The 16,358-nt window shown below is 34.5% G+C and overlaps 1 protein-coding gene and 1 pseudogene across 6 annotated transcripts in view; both read right to left on the bottom strand.

Annotated features, from left to right (window-relative positions):
- The window catches only part of Zdhhc20 (zinc finger DHHC-type palmitoyltransferase 20), a 67,268-nt gene that overhangs the window by 1,865 nt on the left and 49,045 nt on the right, over positions 1-16,358 (bottom strand). For 2 of the 6 annotated variants that reach the window (XR_007108733.1, XR_007108735.1), the window contains 5 exons: positions 10,971-11,103; positions 7,593-7,719; positions 3,512-3,601; positions 2,475-2,519; positions 2,006-2,121 (listed from right to left, as the gene is read on the bottom strand). Coding sequence is in view for 3 of the 6 variants with exons in the window: in XM_047552529.1 (XP_047408485.1) it covers positions 582-619; positions 2,006-2,121; positions 3,512-3,601; positions 7,593-7,719; positions 10,971-11,103 (504 nt within the window). In the remaining 3 variants the exon portion in view is untranslated. Of the gene's footprint in view, positions 1-542; positions 620-2,005; positions 2,122-2,474; positions 2,520-3,511; positions 3,602-7,592; positions 7,720-10,970; positions 11,104-16,358 lie in introns of those variants that run through there. The other 4 variants (XM_047552529.1, XM_047552531.1, XR_007108734.1 and 1 more) reach the window with 3 other exon arrangements.
- On the bottom strand, positions 4,138-4,230 carry LOC124986003 (uncharacterized; annotated as a pseudogene).

Below are 16,358 nucleotides of genomic sequence, written 5' to 3'. Positions count from 1 at the left end.
CAGTAGTTGAGACTCCAGATGTAGATACCTTCAGAAAACTGAACTGCTGTAAAGGAACAGGTATGGTAACTGCACAGCTGTCCGAAGCAGTTAAATTAGTGATGATTTGTTACATAGCAATAATCTATTGATGTGACTTTTAAAACTAAATAACATTAATGAACATCTTTAATCTTTTTCAGTCTTTAATCATTCTTCTCTGGATCAAATTTCTTCAATAGTGGGCTAAAAGTCACCTTTAAAAAAAACTAATAAGGTATTGTTTACTGAAAAGATTAGTGGTCCACACACCAATCATAAACGATTTCTATTTTTCTTCATTAATCTATACAATGTTTATATCATTGTGCTAGAAGTAGTAATAGAAATGAAATTTTGGCATATGTTATCCTCCAGTCTTTCCTACACTGCTACATTGATATAATGGAAAAGAGCAAAAAAAAAAAAAAAAAAAAAAAAAAAAAGGCAAATTGTTTTGAGGTTATGAAATACGTAAATATAAACTACATTTGCTCAAGGATATTACCTTTATACTGTCTTACCTTGGTTTTATCAAATGGTTAGTTATGAACAAGTGGTACTCAATTTTCTATTGCCACTGTAACATGGTTATTTGTCCCTGTAAGCACATAATTATATATGACATGAAAAAAATATTAAGTTCCTGGCTAATGGTAAAATTGATTACAGTAAAGACAAATATTATGTAAGCACTAAATAGGCTTATAGCACCAACCGTTTTCCTTCTTGTAGAACAGAGAAGTGAATAAAGAGCATTGTGTCAGAAGTCTAGTTTCATGTTTATCCCTATAATATACATTGGCATTAAAGATGTTAAGCAGCAATAATTTAAAAATCCATAAAATCAATTTTCCCACTGATCTTATAAAAGAGGCATAATGATCCTAATGAAGATCCTAAAGATAATCTAAGAAAATGTTAATGCTGCTAAAAGCCAAAGGAATGCTTCTTTTTAAAGAAGATAAATTCTGACAGCAAGTTTTTGGTATATTTCCTAGAGCTGGATTTCCTAGAGTTGGTACAAATTAATTTTAACATCTCAAACTATTTTTTTTCACAGTGCAAGAAGATCATTACAATGTTATTACTCATAAAAGAAGTGCCTCAGATATGTATTCAACTAGGTAAGTGGCCAGAGGATATTGTAAATCCAGATCTGATTAAAAATCCCACTTCAATTTTACCAACTACTGTATGTGGCATCCACAATTCATGAACTGAATCATTAAGAAAGATTGAAACCAAGAGGGTGGAGGTGTAGCTAAGTGATAAAGCATTTACCTAGCACATATGAGGGCTTGGGTTTGAGCCTAGCACTGCATACAAAATAAAGTTAAAGCAAATTCAGTGTACTTTTTGGGGATGGGGGGCAGTGATGGAGATGAAACCCAGGGTCTCACACATGCTAGGCAAGTGCTCCTATCTCTAAGTTACAATCCCAGTCCCCATTTTCCTTTAAAATATTTTTGAGACAGGGTCTTGCTAATTGCCAAGGCTGGCCTTGAACTTGAGATTCTCCTGTCTCAGCTTCTCCAAATAGTTGGGATTACAGGTGGGCCTCACCACACTGGGTCCAGTACACTTTTTTTAAACTGAGGCAGCAAAGAGTATTATGATTTTCAAAATTATTTTCAATTAAGTATAAGCTGGAACCCTAAAGAATAATGTTGCTTGAAACATTATTCAAAACAGTCCATGCCAAAAGGACTTTCCACATCAGTGAAGAAATGTGTGGCTGGGATACAAAAAACCCAGCTGAACACAACAAAAACATCAATCACTATACCTGCCTCTCTCTGCCCCATTTCCTCATAGAAGTCGCCAATAAACACAAACACCCCATGTATAAGACATTTTATTACAAAATTTCACATTTCAGTATTTCAAAATATCACATTGTTTTGGTTTTTCAATATTTATTAAATCTGTTGATTTTCATTTGAACCAAATAGGTGAAGCAGTGTTTTCAGGTGAGAATTATTACCTGATCTGACAACACCTTCTTCAGCTCCATTCTCTAGCCATTGAGATTCATTGTCCAACAAACGGTTTTTCGATTCACTAAGTGGTCTGATAGGAAAAGGTTGATTTGAGCCAATACTGAAAAGAGGAACAAATAACTTAGTAAATAGCTAAATGCTCAATTAAGGATACTTAATAAATTAATAAGCAGCAAATTAGTATTCCTTCTCCTAAATATGTGAGGGCAACTCATGAGATCTCAGCGCTCTGAAGAAACCACCTTCAAAAGGAAAATATGCCCACAACCCCCCATGAAATGGCTCTCTGGACCCAAGAATCTGTATTCTAAAACTGCGAATGAAACAATTAGACAAAAGAAAAAAAGCTTCAGAGGCCAATCTGAAAAGTTTTAACACTATGTTAATCAGGCGCCATAAGGTAGTGCGAGGACAGGTGAGGAGCTATGTCTGTGGCCAGTACAAAAAAATTACCTGTCATTTCCCAAGTTTTCTGCTTTCTACCTCTCCAGTTTAGATCTAAGGGGAAAAAATGATTTAGTGATTTAGCGTAGACTTATTTTTCTAGCTAAGAGAACCAGGGAAGGAGGGAATGGAGGAAGGAAAGGAGAAAAAGAATGAAAATTTGTTGGTGTTTGTTGTGGTCCAGACACTGTGCTAGGCACTTTATACACATCATTTTGACCCTCTTGGTAAGAGAGGCAGGTCTCATTATCCTCATTTTACAGAGGTGAAAACTGAGGCTCAGACGGTTACATTAACTTGTTCAGAGATTACAATAAATGTTAGAACTCTAAGTTCCAAGGCCTTAGGTTGTAGGTTCTAAGACCTAACATTAACATGCTAGCTTGGAACTTATGACCCCTCCTCCCCTATAATCTATTTCTGTCATGAATATGGTTCAACTATTTCACTTTGACAGAATTTTCTTTCTTTAAAATTTTACTTAAAATGAACTATTTCACTGAATTGATGAAAGTTTGCTTGCCATGCAAATACTATGAGAAAAATTCCTTAAGATGAATAGGAAAAAATTATGTTTGAATCCTCATTATTTTGACACTATAGCTAAAAACCTACTTATCAAAATTAAAATGGTAACTAGTACAGTGACTAATTTCTTTGAAAAAATATAACTAATATAAGCTAATATTTAATCATATCTTGAAAGAATATCTCACTTTTTAGGAAGATGCACCATATTTACTTGCTTCCTAGTTTACCCAGACATTTCCTGCATTTTGTGATTGTCCTAATTTTTCTTTTAGTGGTGGGATTGAACCCAGGGCCTCACGTGTTCCAGTAAAGTGATCCCACTGAGCCACATCCCCAGCCTGCATATTAGGCACATACACATACTAACCTTTGGTTAAAAATTTTAAATAGAACTTTTTTCTTATCTATGGTGGCTTTCTGAATTATTATTGTATATATTAAAATACATACATATGACACATGTATACAGTTGTTTGGTAATGAATACTGAAAAACTTAGGAACAAGAAAACACACCTTCTGGCATGTTCACTTTGGCTGGTAACAGAAGCTTGCTCTGGATCCATCCCAACAAGGCGAGTTGGAAAACTGCAGCCATCACCCAAACTGCATAATGAGAAACAGCAATAATCTGAATCATATTGTTATTAAAAGTGGTCAAATTTAATGTCTTTCAGGAGCATGGCAGAAAGAAATTGTCTTTTCAGAGAATAATTCCTAGGATTTCTAATTTACAGGGTTTCTACTTCCATTGAAGGCCCTTTTCTTTTTAAATTTACATATATTTAGAAATTTGCATCTCAAACAGAGCTATTCAAAGTATTTGTATAATTGATCTTTTCATTATAATCGTTTAAGACATCATCCAGGCTAAATTAAAAGTCAAGATACAAGTTCCACATATTTATTCATTCAATAACATTCACTAAACATTCATTAAACAAATATCTAGGGCTGGGGATGCAGCTCAGCACTGGAGTGCTTGTGAGGTCCTGGCATGGTTCTCTAGTACTGAGAAACAATAAAAACCCCAAGTATCTGTTGAATACCTACGATATTCTGAGTAATATTTTACACAAGAGGGATACAGCAGTGAACAAAAGAAAGAAAATCTGTTTCCAAGAGCTTTTAGTCTTAAAAAAAAAGACGTATGGAACTTCGCATAGCAGGCAGGGGCCATGCTAATCTTCTCCGTATAATTCCCAATTTAGCATATGTGCTGCTGAGGTGAGCACTAATTTCATTCTTTTTTTTTTTTTTTTTTTTTTTGCGGTGCTGGGGATCGAACCCAGGGCCTTGTGCATGCAAGGCAAGCACTCCACCAACTGAACTATCTCCCCAGTCCCACTAATTTCATTCTTAGCATACCAAAATTGTATACAATAAGGACTTCACTTTTAGCCAAGAGAGAATAACTAGTAAATTTGTCCACAGTTTTTTTTTTTTTTTTTTTTTTTTTGTTAATGAACCTTTATTTTATTTATGTGTGATGCTGAGACTTGAACCCAGTGTCTCACACATGCCAGGCAGGTGCTCCACCACTGAGCCACAAACCCAGCAGCCTTACCTACAGTCTGAAACAGCCAGAAACTGAACAGCATACAAAATAACTTTTTGGAAAACAGACAGGATGGGACCATGGTCTCCGAAAGAAGAAAATTCGAACAAGTGAGTCCCAGCTTTCTGCCAGAACCTCAGCACAGAGGGGAATCCAAGCAAAGCGACGTAGTTTTATTGAATTGAGGTAACAGAGATGGGAGTTCTGAGAAGCCAAGTGGCAAGAATCTACAAGACATCTCTGACGAAGAGGAAGGTATGCAGAGAAAAGGCTACAGATATATCCATAGTACTGTACTTGAATCTTTTGATGAAGAGTAAGCCACACAGGGGAACTGGGAAAACAACTGGGAAGTGTAAGTTGAACAGATTCACAGTATCTATAGGGAGGCATTAAAATTGACAAGCCACAGTAGAGAGATCTCACTGAACACATGGTTTTGGGAGAGATCCCACCTTTATTATAGTGCTAAACTAGCTGTAGAGAAAATGCTATGCTGGATGCATTGTAGTAAAGCTTAAAATGAACCTCAAAAATCCCAAGCTGAGCCTCACATGATGGTGCAGGCCTGTAATCCCAGGGGCTTGGAGGTTGAAACAGGAGGATTGCAACTTCAAAGCCAGACTCAGCAATTTAGTGAGGCCCTGTCTCTAAACTAAATATATTTTAAAAAAAGGGCTGGAGATGTGGCTCAGTGGATAAGCACCCCTGGGTTCAGGTATGGTACCAAAACAAACAATAACAACAACAACAAAAAAACCCCAAGCTGAAACGTAAGTACCCGCCTGCCAAAACAAAATTCAATTATTTAAAGAGAGACAATAAAATCTAGATACTCAGCAAAATAACATTCAACATTTCACCAGCTAACAGAAAGTTACTAGGCATGAAAAGCAACAGAAAATGTGATCCACAGCTAAAGGGGGTGGAGGTGCAAACCAAGAGAAAAGAATCGGAAAATCAGCAATTTCAGCAAAAGACTTCCAAACAGTGATTATAAATGTGAATTTAAAGGAAAAAAGAATGTATTGAAAATAAATATGAGATATAAAAACAAATTAAACTGAAATTCTAAAGCTGAAAAATATAACATCTGTAATGAAAAACTTACTGGATAGGCTTACCAACAGAACTGACAATGCAGAAGAGGAGATCCATGAATTTATAGATGTAGCAGGAGAAACTAAACAAAATAAAGCAAACACAAAAAAGAAGATGGGGGACAAGGACAGAACAGCAAATGACTTGTGGGTGACCACCAAGCAATTTAACAAATATATACTTGAAAGTAGGAAAAAAAATTGGTGGGGAAGGGGAACAAAAGAGGAGAGTAGGAAAAGGAATAAAAACACACAAACAAAAAATATAAAACTACAACAAACCAACTAAAGACATAAATGATAAAGTATTCAAATCTCATGAAAACTATAAATTCACAGATTCAAGAAGTCTAAAGATCATTAGGTAGGATAAACATCAAGGAATATGATCATGTTCAAACTGCTTAAAACCATGAGCAAGTTAAAATTTTAGAAGCATGAGGGTGTGATGACACTAATTTATAAACAGTGGAATATAGTAAGAGGCTGGTTGGTTGTAAACCATGCAAAGCAGAAGATAACAGATAGCAGAAGATATCTTTAAAGGAAGGGAGGAAAAAAACCCAAACCATGAATTCACTGATTAGAGGAAATAACCTTCAAAATAATTAGTCCTGTTCTAATCATTGGGAATAGAAAAATCTTGAAAACATAAGTAAATGGATAAAGTATACAAAAGAAGAATGAACTTGAGCACATACCAATAAGATCTATAAAAAATGGAACACAAAAAGATGGAAAATAAAATGAACATCAACTGAGCTGTGGGAAAACCTTCACTCTAATACATATGTAATTGATATCGCTGCAGTAATGAGAGATGACAGAAGAAATAACAGTTAATTTTTCTGATATTGATAAAAACTATAAAACCAGAGGCAAGAAGGTCAACTAATCCAAGCACAAGAATCATGAAAATTAAACCAAGGTTTAATTTTCATCAAAGTAGTGATAAAGTCTTCATAACAGCCAGAGAAAAGATACATTATACAGAAAATGAAAAAAATAAGAGTGAACACAAACTTTGCATAAGAAAAATGCAAGCCAGGAGACAGTGAAACAACATTTAGAATTCTATCAAGGGGGCTGGGGAGATAGCTCAGTCGGTAGAGTGCTTGCCTTGTAAGGCCCTGGGTTCGATTCCCAGCACCAGAAAAAGAAAAAAAAAAAAAAAAAGAATTCTAGCAAGCAAAAATGTCCTTCAAAAATGAAGTCCAAGGGGGTTGGGGTTGTGACTCAGTGGTATAGCACTTGCCTAGGACATGTAAGGCACTGGATTACATCCTCAGCACCACATAAAAATGAATAAACAAATAAAGGTATTTTTTTAAAAATGAAGTCCAAATAAGTCACTTTCAGCCACACAACAACAGGCAATTTCACTAATTAAGGAAAAACCCTATGACTCATACCAATCTGCCACTTTAATTTCAATCCCCCCCCACCTTTTCTATAGTGTCTTTGGTATGCAGATGGCCTAAAACAGCTGGGAATTAGGGAGAAATAAAAACTGAATCATCTTGAACATACATTCTTTTGCACTTGAGGCATTATTGCATATGTGTTTGGTTTTCTTTGATTTAAGAATGAAAAACACATTAATTCGCATCTGTGATGGAATCTTTGTAACTATGGGTAAGAGGTGTAAATCTTAAAAGATTCTTTACTTCAGTTTATTTTCATTTAGAAGGAAAAAGTGATTCTTAATTTTTTATGAGTCATCTTTTTCCCCACTTTCTATTCAAATTATTTGTTCAAACATTCCTTTACTATTTATGTAATAAAAACATTTTATATGCAATCAATATATTTGAATTTTCATCTCAAGGCTTTTATAAATGTCACAATGTATTATATTCTCTGATTCTCAAGACATTTAACCAGAGATAGAAACTACCACAGACTCCATAATTTCTGAGAATTGCATTTTATAAATTACCTTGAAAATACTGGAAGTAACCAATATTTCTTTTCATCACCAAAGACTTGTCTCCAGTTTTTACTGTACCCAAGAGAGAAACCATTTGGATCAGGTCCATATGAAAACGTGGGTGCACGAAATGATTCTGTTAAAGAAAAAAGGCATATATATATATAAATTAATCTACTTAAAAATCATAAAAGAATATATGTCTTTGACATGAAAAAAACTACAAGCTTTGACATAAAAAACTATAAATATCATTTAAAATAAATATTTGTGGCAATTAAAGAAAAGCTAGAAGTAACATGAGGTGAGCAATATGCCAATTATCGGATCACACTTTTCATATATGTACTGAAATGTCACATTATATTCTACACATATGTACAATTACTATGTGCCAATTAAAAAGAAAATATTTTTAAAAGATAAATTTCTGACACTTATTTGAGAAAAAGTACATTTTTCATCAATCATAAAACAACATGTCAAATAATTATCTGATATTACTGAAAAATCTAATGAAGTATATCTTACTTGATTTCTATTTTTTTTATTTTTTTTTAGTTGTATATAGACATAATGCCTTTGTTTTATTTACTTTTATGTGGTGCTGAGGACTGAACCTAGTGTCTCACACATGCTAGGCAAGTGCTCTACCACCAAGTGACAACCCCAGTCCTTGACTTCTGTTTTTAAAAGATACTCTAACTTCCAACTTTACTCATCATTTATGAACTTCTTACTATGTTCCTGATAGCACAGTATCAGGTATTTGGGACCCATAGATAAAATTAGACAAAATTCCTACCAAAGAACCTACAGTCTAGCAAAATTACATATGAGAAGCACTAAAATACTCATGGTTCCCTGGGAGACAGAGGTGAAAGAATTCAATTTTATCTAAATAGGGACCTATATGGGGCTTGGAGGGTCTTGGTAGGGGAAGGTGAAAGATGGGAGATGGTGGCACTTGATCATGAAGCAGAAGGTGATTACAGACCATGACTTCAAGCTTGGTTGTAAAGTGTCTGCCATGGCCCTGGTGGCTGAGGGTAGGCACCATCTGGACACTGTACATAGGACCTCTGTGTGTAAATTCACTGAGAAATATGAATGGATAACTACAGAAAATGGTATTGGAATAGTGGGAATCAGCCATTTTGGCACAGGAAGTTCTGGCAGATGTTGTTTACAGCAGTCTGCCTGAAATTGGGACAAAATTGAAAAAAACAGAGTTTGGTGCTTTGGAAAGTGTGAAAGCTGCCAGTGAACTTCATTCTCCTCTATCAGAAGTAATTGAAATTAATGAGGCACTTGAAGAAAATCCAGGGCTTGTAAACAAATCTGATTATAAGGATGGTTGGTTGATAAAGATGACCTGATGAATGAAGAAGCATATGAGAAATATGTAAAATTTATTGAAATGAAAATGGTACCCCGAATAAAAAAGTGTGGAATAACTTCAGCACAGTTGTCTTAAATTAGTGGTGGACAGAAGACTTAAAAAGAAACTACTCAAAGCTGTAACTGGAAGAAGATGCCACTTAACTTGCCAATAACTAAAGATAAACACAATATATATCTTTTTTACAATTCCTTATGATTTTTAGAGTAGGCTTTAGATTTTGGTATCAGAATTCATGAAACTATCTGTGCTAAAAACTACTTTAAAAAAGTTTGTACATCAAGGATAATTTTGTCATAAATCTTATATAATATTGTAACTTGCTTACATTCACTCATGGATTTGGATCAATATACTTACTGATCTTCCCACTGGAAAAAACTGGGAGTAGAGGAAAGTATTTGTTGTACAGTGTCAAAAGAACAATACTGTCTTAATTTTATAATATACAACACTTGCTGGTGTTATTTTTATACAGTGAAATAACAGATATGCAGAAAGAAATATTCAACTTCAAATAAATTTTTTGAAAAAAAAAAATTATTCAGAAAGAACAGAGGGTTCCCTGGAAATTCCAACCTCTCAGATATCTAAAGAGATGGGCAGGAAAAGAAACAGGCTCAGTGAGAACTGCAGCAAATTAAAGGGTTCATTCCCCATCTATTAGCAGTTGGCTACTATTAAATTCTAAGATGGAGGGCTGGGGAGATAGCTCAGTTGGTAGAGTGCTTGTCTTGCAAGCACAAGGCCCTGGGTTTGATCCCCAGCAAAAAAAAAAAAAAAAAAAACTAAGATGGGCTCACCACTACCTGATCTGTCAATTTAAAAAATAATTCTGGTTTTCTATGTGAAATCTCTTAGTTTTTAGTTAATGTAGGGGGGGTTTAAAGTCTAGGCTTTGCATGCAGGTCAACTCTTTGTCATCTCTGATTAAGGGTAACGGGATAGCAGGATAATCTGTGAAGAAGACAATTTAGTTAATAAATATAAGGAAATTTATTTACACAGAAAAGGAATGAAGGCATGATGGAACTGGAAGAGAATTCAACAGTGGGGGTTGAACTGGGGAAGGAAGGGCAAACAAATCCTTACAATCGAAGACCACTAAAACTTACATGACTCAGTAACATATGGGATTAGAATGATCTCAATATAAATATCTAAATGCTTCTCTAAAAATCTCTGTTCATTTTTCTGTATTAAAATAATAATAATGCTGATACTAGTGATACAGTGCATTAGGTTTGACTGACAACTGACACAAAGATGGAAATAATGACACATCAAAAGCACTATTGTTTAGCTTTAACTACAGAACATATGCCAGTTAAATGCGTAATTGTGGGGGAAAATGTAAATATACATGAAAAATGTTGTTGACATGTTTTAGCTAAAAGATAAACTGTAATTAAGACTTTAAGGGTTGTATCCCATTTGTGTACAATGAATCAAAATGCATTCTGCTATTATGTATAACTAAATAAAACAAACAATTAAAAAAAAAAAGAATTTAAGGGGCTGGGGGTGTAGCTTAGTGGCAGAGCACTTGCCTGGCATGTGTGAAGCACTGAGTTCAGTTCTCAGCACTACATAAACATAAATAAAATAAAGGTCTGTTGGCAACTAAAAAAAAAGTTTTTTTTAAATGTTTTGGTTCTTGGAGGATGAACTTCCTTTAAGCATGAAAGCACTGTCTTTCATTGATTTGTTTTTTAAAAGATACTATATAAATGCAGGAAGTAACTTTAATTAAAATTTATAAAATAGTTCCTTTTATACAGAATGCATTACTGAAAGTATATATATAATTGTACTTCTTTATCCTTCAACAAAATGAATCTTTATACTTATTACATAGCAAATGGATACAATCAGTTAACTTAAATACAAAATTATTTTATACTTCTCTTACTGTTCTTCTTTAGATTACATATTCATTTGTGGTCATTTCCCTAAATAATTATATTTTATTTTAGCCTACTTACCTATTGTTGTTCTATTTTTTCCAACTAGCCAGCAGTGGTAACTGAATAGTGAGAGAACACTGATCAGGAACATTGCAGCCACAAAGAAAAGAAAAAGTACGTGGAATTTTGCACGTGTATCTGTCAGTTCATTCTGAGGAAAGAAAAAAGAAAAGTTAAGTTTGAGGATACTGAATCTCTAAAATGTAAAGTATAATTTAGTTCTGCCTACAGATTGCTGAGTGTACCAAAAAGTCAGATATGAAGGATAATTAAACAGATAATATATGCCAAAACAATCATTGCAAAAGCAAAGAGCTGGTATTATCAAAGCAGGTTGCTTAAATATGTGGCCAGAGTCATTTAAAAACTCCTCTTAAGAAGATATTTTAGCAATACTTTCTGCAATAAAATGAAAAGATGGACTCTTCTACAGAACAATTTTCTTTTATACTTTATGTATACATTTAACTTTTCTCAACAAGTATTTACTTGTATTTTTATACCAAAATATTTGTCATTTTAATTATATATACTATAACCAGAAATTAACTTTATATTTAAGTTTTATTTTTGTGCTTCTGAAATCTGTTTTTTTGGAACACCACTTTAAAGGTGCCCATGCCCTTAGCTGCTCTGATTCCTACCTTTATAGGAGACTGGAAATTTTCAGAAATAAATTTACTACAAGGTATTAATGATTGAAAACAGCTTCTATGTTATTCCTTCTTACAGTTACAAGAATTTGGAGGTGGGGGAGTACCAGGGGTTGAACCCAGGGGGTGCTCTTTATATTTTTTTTGAGACAGGGTCTCACTAAGTTACATAAGGCCTCACTAAGTTGCTGAGGCTGGCTTTGAACTTGCAATCCTGCCTCAGCCTCCAGAGCCACTGCGATTATAGGCCTGCGCCACTGTACTCAGTTCTCAGCTACATGTATTTATTCTATTAATAGAAGGCGGAGACCTTTAAATGCTATTAATTCTTAAAATGAAACTATAGGCAAAACACCTTCTCCATCAGAACAACAGGCTCCTCTTCTGATTTGAAGTAACATGGAAAAAAAAAAAGTTATTTGCATTATTCTTTTTCGTAAGTCTTTTTTTTTTTAATGTGTGCTGGGTTCTCCCGGGTGTTATATACTCTGTCACTGAGCTATATCCCCTGTCCTGCATTATTGTGACATTTCTTTTTCTTTTTTCTCCCAGAGTAATCGTTGTATCTTTTAAACATATTCAGTGATTCTTCTACCTCATCATGTCATGAAGCAAATTTTTATTATATACATTCACAGTAAGTGTCATAAAAGAGATCATGAGGATGTCATGGCAACAATGTGTTTTACCTTTGGACAATTGTCTGTAGATTTCCTGCGGCAAAGCTTGTGTAAATAGAGACAATGTATTAAGAAACCAATTTTTATACAAAATTATCCTGAACACTAGGTTTTATAAATCCTGTAGGTTTTTTTAAAGGGATACTAAGATGTTGTTCTCTAGTGGTCACCACAACATTTTCTCAAAAAACACAAAAGAGAAAATATCAAGAACATTTAGCTCTTTAAGAACATTTCAGGCACCCTTTAGATATGTACTTTTCCACTCAGTTTTTTAAAATAACAGACATTTGCCTAGAGAGAATAAACTATTTTAGAAAATATGTATTTCTTTAAACCTCTGATTAACAAAAACTAGATGGACTTCTTACCGCCTTTGGTGCTACTACCTTGCTGTGGCTGTGTTGACCCTTGTCCCTCTCTCATCTGGTCTCAGCTCAGTAATCAGAGTGAATCTTTTATAAGTCAGATCATATCACTCCTTCCCATTTTACCAGGGTAAAAGCTACAATCCTTCTAACACTTTCCAAGACCTTTTTCCCCTTGACCCACTCCTGGGCTTCCCCTTCCTTGCTTATTCTGCTCCAGCTACATACAATAAATAGTCTCCTTGCTGTTGCTCAAACATCCCTCAAATTTGAGGAAACCTTGAATTCCTTCAACCTGAAATGCCCTTCTCTCTGGAATTTACTAATTCCCTTCAAGTCTTTGATCAAATTCTATCTTCTTAAAAAAAAAATTCTACCTTTTTAGTGAAATCCACCCTAAGTCTCTTTAAAAAGATGTAATTTCCCTATCAAGCCTGCTCCACGAAATCAACAGATTCCTTACCCTGATCTACTTTTATTAGGCTTCCCTCTTGTTAAAAAAGTAAGCTCTACAAAGACATGATTCTTACATATCTCAAGTTCTCAGAAAACTAGAATACTAAATAAATATTTGCTTATTGAAGAAAAAGGTAGATTTAAGTTTACTAATTTTTTCATGACAAACGTTAAAAAGTTAGTCTTAAATATTATTACATTTAAACACTACTGAATTTTCTCACAGAGAAATATGAAGTTATGCAATTTTGACTTTATCTGGCACTGAATTCTTTTTTTAATATAATTTTTTAAAATAAATTTTTTAGTTGTAGGTAGTCACAATACCTTTATTTTATTTTTATGTGGTGCTGAGGATAGAACCCAGGGCCTGATACATGCTAGGTGAGCACGCTACCACTGAACCACAACCTCAGTCCTGAATCCTCTTTAAAGAGGGACACCGAGTATGGTTAATGGGTTGTAAACTGAACAAACATGTCCAGGAAAGTAGGACAAAGGAGGGCAAAATCTCCTTAAATCTGCAAAATCTGGTATTTTATAAGTGCCAGCACCCTCTGGTTTGTTTGCTGTAAGAGGATCAAGTGCTGGGGAACTCAATAGTTCTACCACTGAACTATATCCTCAGTCTAACTCCCTGGTTTTAAATGCCAAAACTTTAAAAATCTAATGAGGTTTAAACAAAAATTCTTCTAAATTTTATTAACTAATTCCTGGAAACTTAACTGTGCTCCATGACCCAGGGTTTTAATTATGTTGACTATAAGTAGCAAGCAGACAGTGGATGCTGGGACGGACAGATCCAAGTTCCAATTCTGGCTTCTAATACTATTAAATAAGTGACCTTGGGTAGTTACCTAACTTTTCCAATCTCAGTTAATAACTCTGAAAACCATAGTAATAATAGATACTTTGTATTATCCACATTTTCTTATTTTCTGTATTCCTAATGTGCTGGTTTATTAGAGCTTTGCTGACCTGGGGAGAGACCACCTTTCTTTTCATATGCAAACTAATACAGAGCCTAAATTCCTAACTACCTCCTTTACCTGGCTCTTACACCCTAGGGGGCAATACTTCTCTGTCTCGTTTATCTCAGGGTGTGGTACAAGTCAACTAGAGACAGCCTGTTGAGATTATTCAAACTAGCCACCCTGAATCTGTTTACCCTGGCATTCCCAGAGAAACCACAATACAGGCTCTGACCCTTTCTTTCTTTATGCCTCCTGAATAGTCAGACCCTGAGATGCTTTCCATCAAGGTGTGCCCTCTTTTGAGGACTATGAGTAAGTATCTTTGCAATAGCAATAGGTTCCTGATTTGTGGGCCTTAAATACCTAAATAATTAAAAAAACAAAACTAAAAAATCCCCACATTTTAAAACATCTTCAGAGGGTTTTTAGAAAGAACAAATGTGAAAGATCTTTTAAACACAATAACTTCTCCTTCAAATATCAAAGATTTAAATGTAAAAGTGAAAACAATAAAAACACCAGAAGAAAACAGGTGAATTTTTGCATAAACTTGCAGTAAACAGGCACCGATCAAATCAAAAAAGGGCCACTTTTTTTAAAGTCGAAATTTAATTTTGCCTAAAACAAAACAGCAAAATGTGGAAAAATATTTTTGACCTGGGGCAGAAAAAGGATTAATACCTTCAGGCATGCCTCACATATTCTCAATATGAGTTCTTTGTGATACACTGCATATCTTCTCCCAGACTATAGCTTGCATTTTACCAGTACTGGAAAGTGAACCCATGGGTGCTCTACCACTAAGCTCCATCCCCACCCCATCCTCCTTTTTTTGAGACAGGATCTCACTAAGTTGCTCAGGCTGGTCTTGAACGTGGGATCCTCCTGCCTCAGCCTCCTAAGTGGCTGGGACTACAGTTATGAGCTACTGCATCTGGCTTTAAGAGTTGCTTTTTAATAAAAATTTAAAAATAATTATTATTCTTTTTTATTTTTTAGATGTTGATAGATCTTTATTTTATTCATTTATTAATATGTGGAGCTGAGACTTGAACCCAGTGCCTCACACATGCTAGACAAGCACTCTACCACAGAGCCACAACCCCAGCCCTAAAAATAATAATTTTTTTTTTTTTTTAAAAGAGACTGAGTCTTGCTATGTTGCCCAGAATGGTCTGAAACTCCTGGACTCAAGCAAACCTCCTGACTTAGTCTCCTGAGTAGCTAAGACCAAAGGCATACAACTGTGGTGCCTGACTCTAAGAAATTCTTAATTCTAATGAAGTTCAATTTATAGATCTTTTCTTTTATGGTTAGTGGTTCCTATTTTCTATTTAAGAAATGCTCATCCACACCAAGATCAATAATAAAGATTGATATCTTTAATATAAGAAATTATTTGCTATGTTAAAATTTAAACCTATCAAAAAAGTGGGCAAAGAAAAAAAATGGAATTTCACACAAAAGACATGCTAAACATATGATATGCAAAATAAAAGGAGGTTTTATATTTTTTCATATATTAGCAGGTACTACAATGAATAAAGGGAGAGAATAGAGTTGGGGCTGGGGCTCAGTGGTAACGTGCTCACCTAGCACGCTTGAGGGCCTGGGTTGAATCCCCAGCACCACATAAAAATAAAATAAAGGTATTGTGTTCACCTACAACTAAAAAATATGTATTTAAAAAAAAAAAAAGGGAGAGAATAAAGACAGAATTATGAGACTGACATGGTTGAAGAGAAGGAATGATCTAAGGCACAATGAATTGGAAAAAACAAATTCAAAGACATTTATTGAATGCTCATCATATATTTATACTAATTTAATCTTCCCATCAATCATATGAGATAAGTGTTACTCAAAATTTTAATGATGATTATCTCGACTGGCTATTCCTTCATTCATTGAATATTTACTGAAGAGACAAAAACCTTTTTTTTTGGTACCAGGGATTGAACCCAGGGGTACTTAACCACTGAGCCACATCCCCAGTTCCCCTGCCCACTACCCTTTTTTTTTTTTTTTTTTTTTTTTTTAATTTATGTTTTTTAAATTTTTGAGACAGGGTCTCTAAGTTGCTTAGGGCCATACTAAATTTCTGAGGCTGGCTTTGAACTTTCTATGCTCCTGCCTCAGCTTCCTATGACCCTGGGATTAGGATTACAGGTATGCACCACAGTGCCCAGCAAGGCAAAAATTCTTGCTTTCATGGAGCTTAGATTAATAAGAGGTAGTTGTATTTAAACTAAGTCTGTTTCTTTTTCTAATACAC

Source organism: Sciurus carolinensis, chromosome 5 (assembly GCF_902686445.1).
Source record: "Sciurus carolinensis chromosome 5, mSciCar1.2, whole genome shotgun sequence".
Lineage (NCBI taxonomy): Eukaryota > Metazoa > Chordata > Mammalia > Rodentia > Sciuridae > Sciurus > Sciurus carolinensis.
The sequence above is the reverse complement of the archived record's forward strand: the minus strand, read 5'-3'. Positions and strand labels throughout refer to the sequence as shown.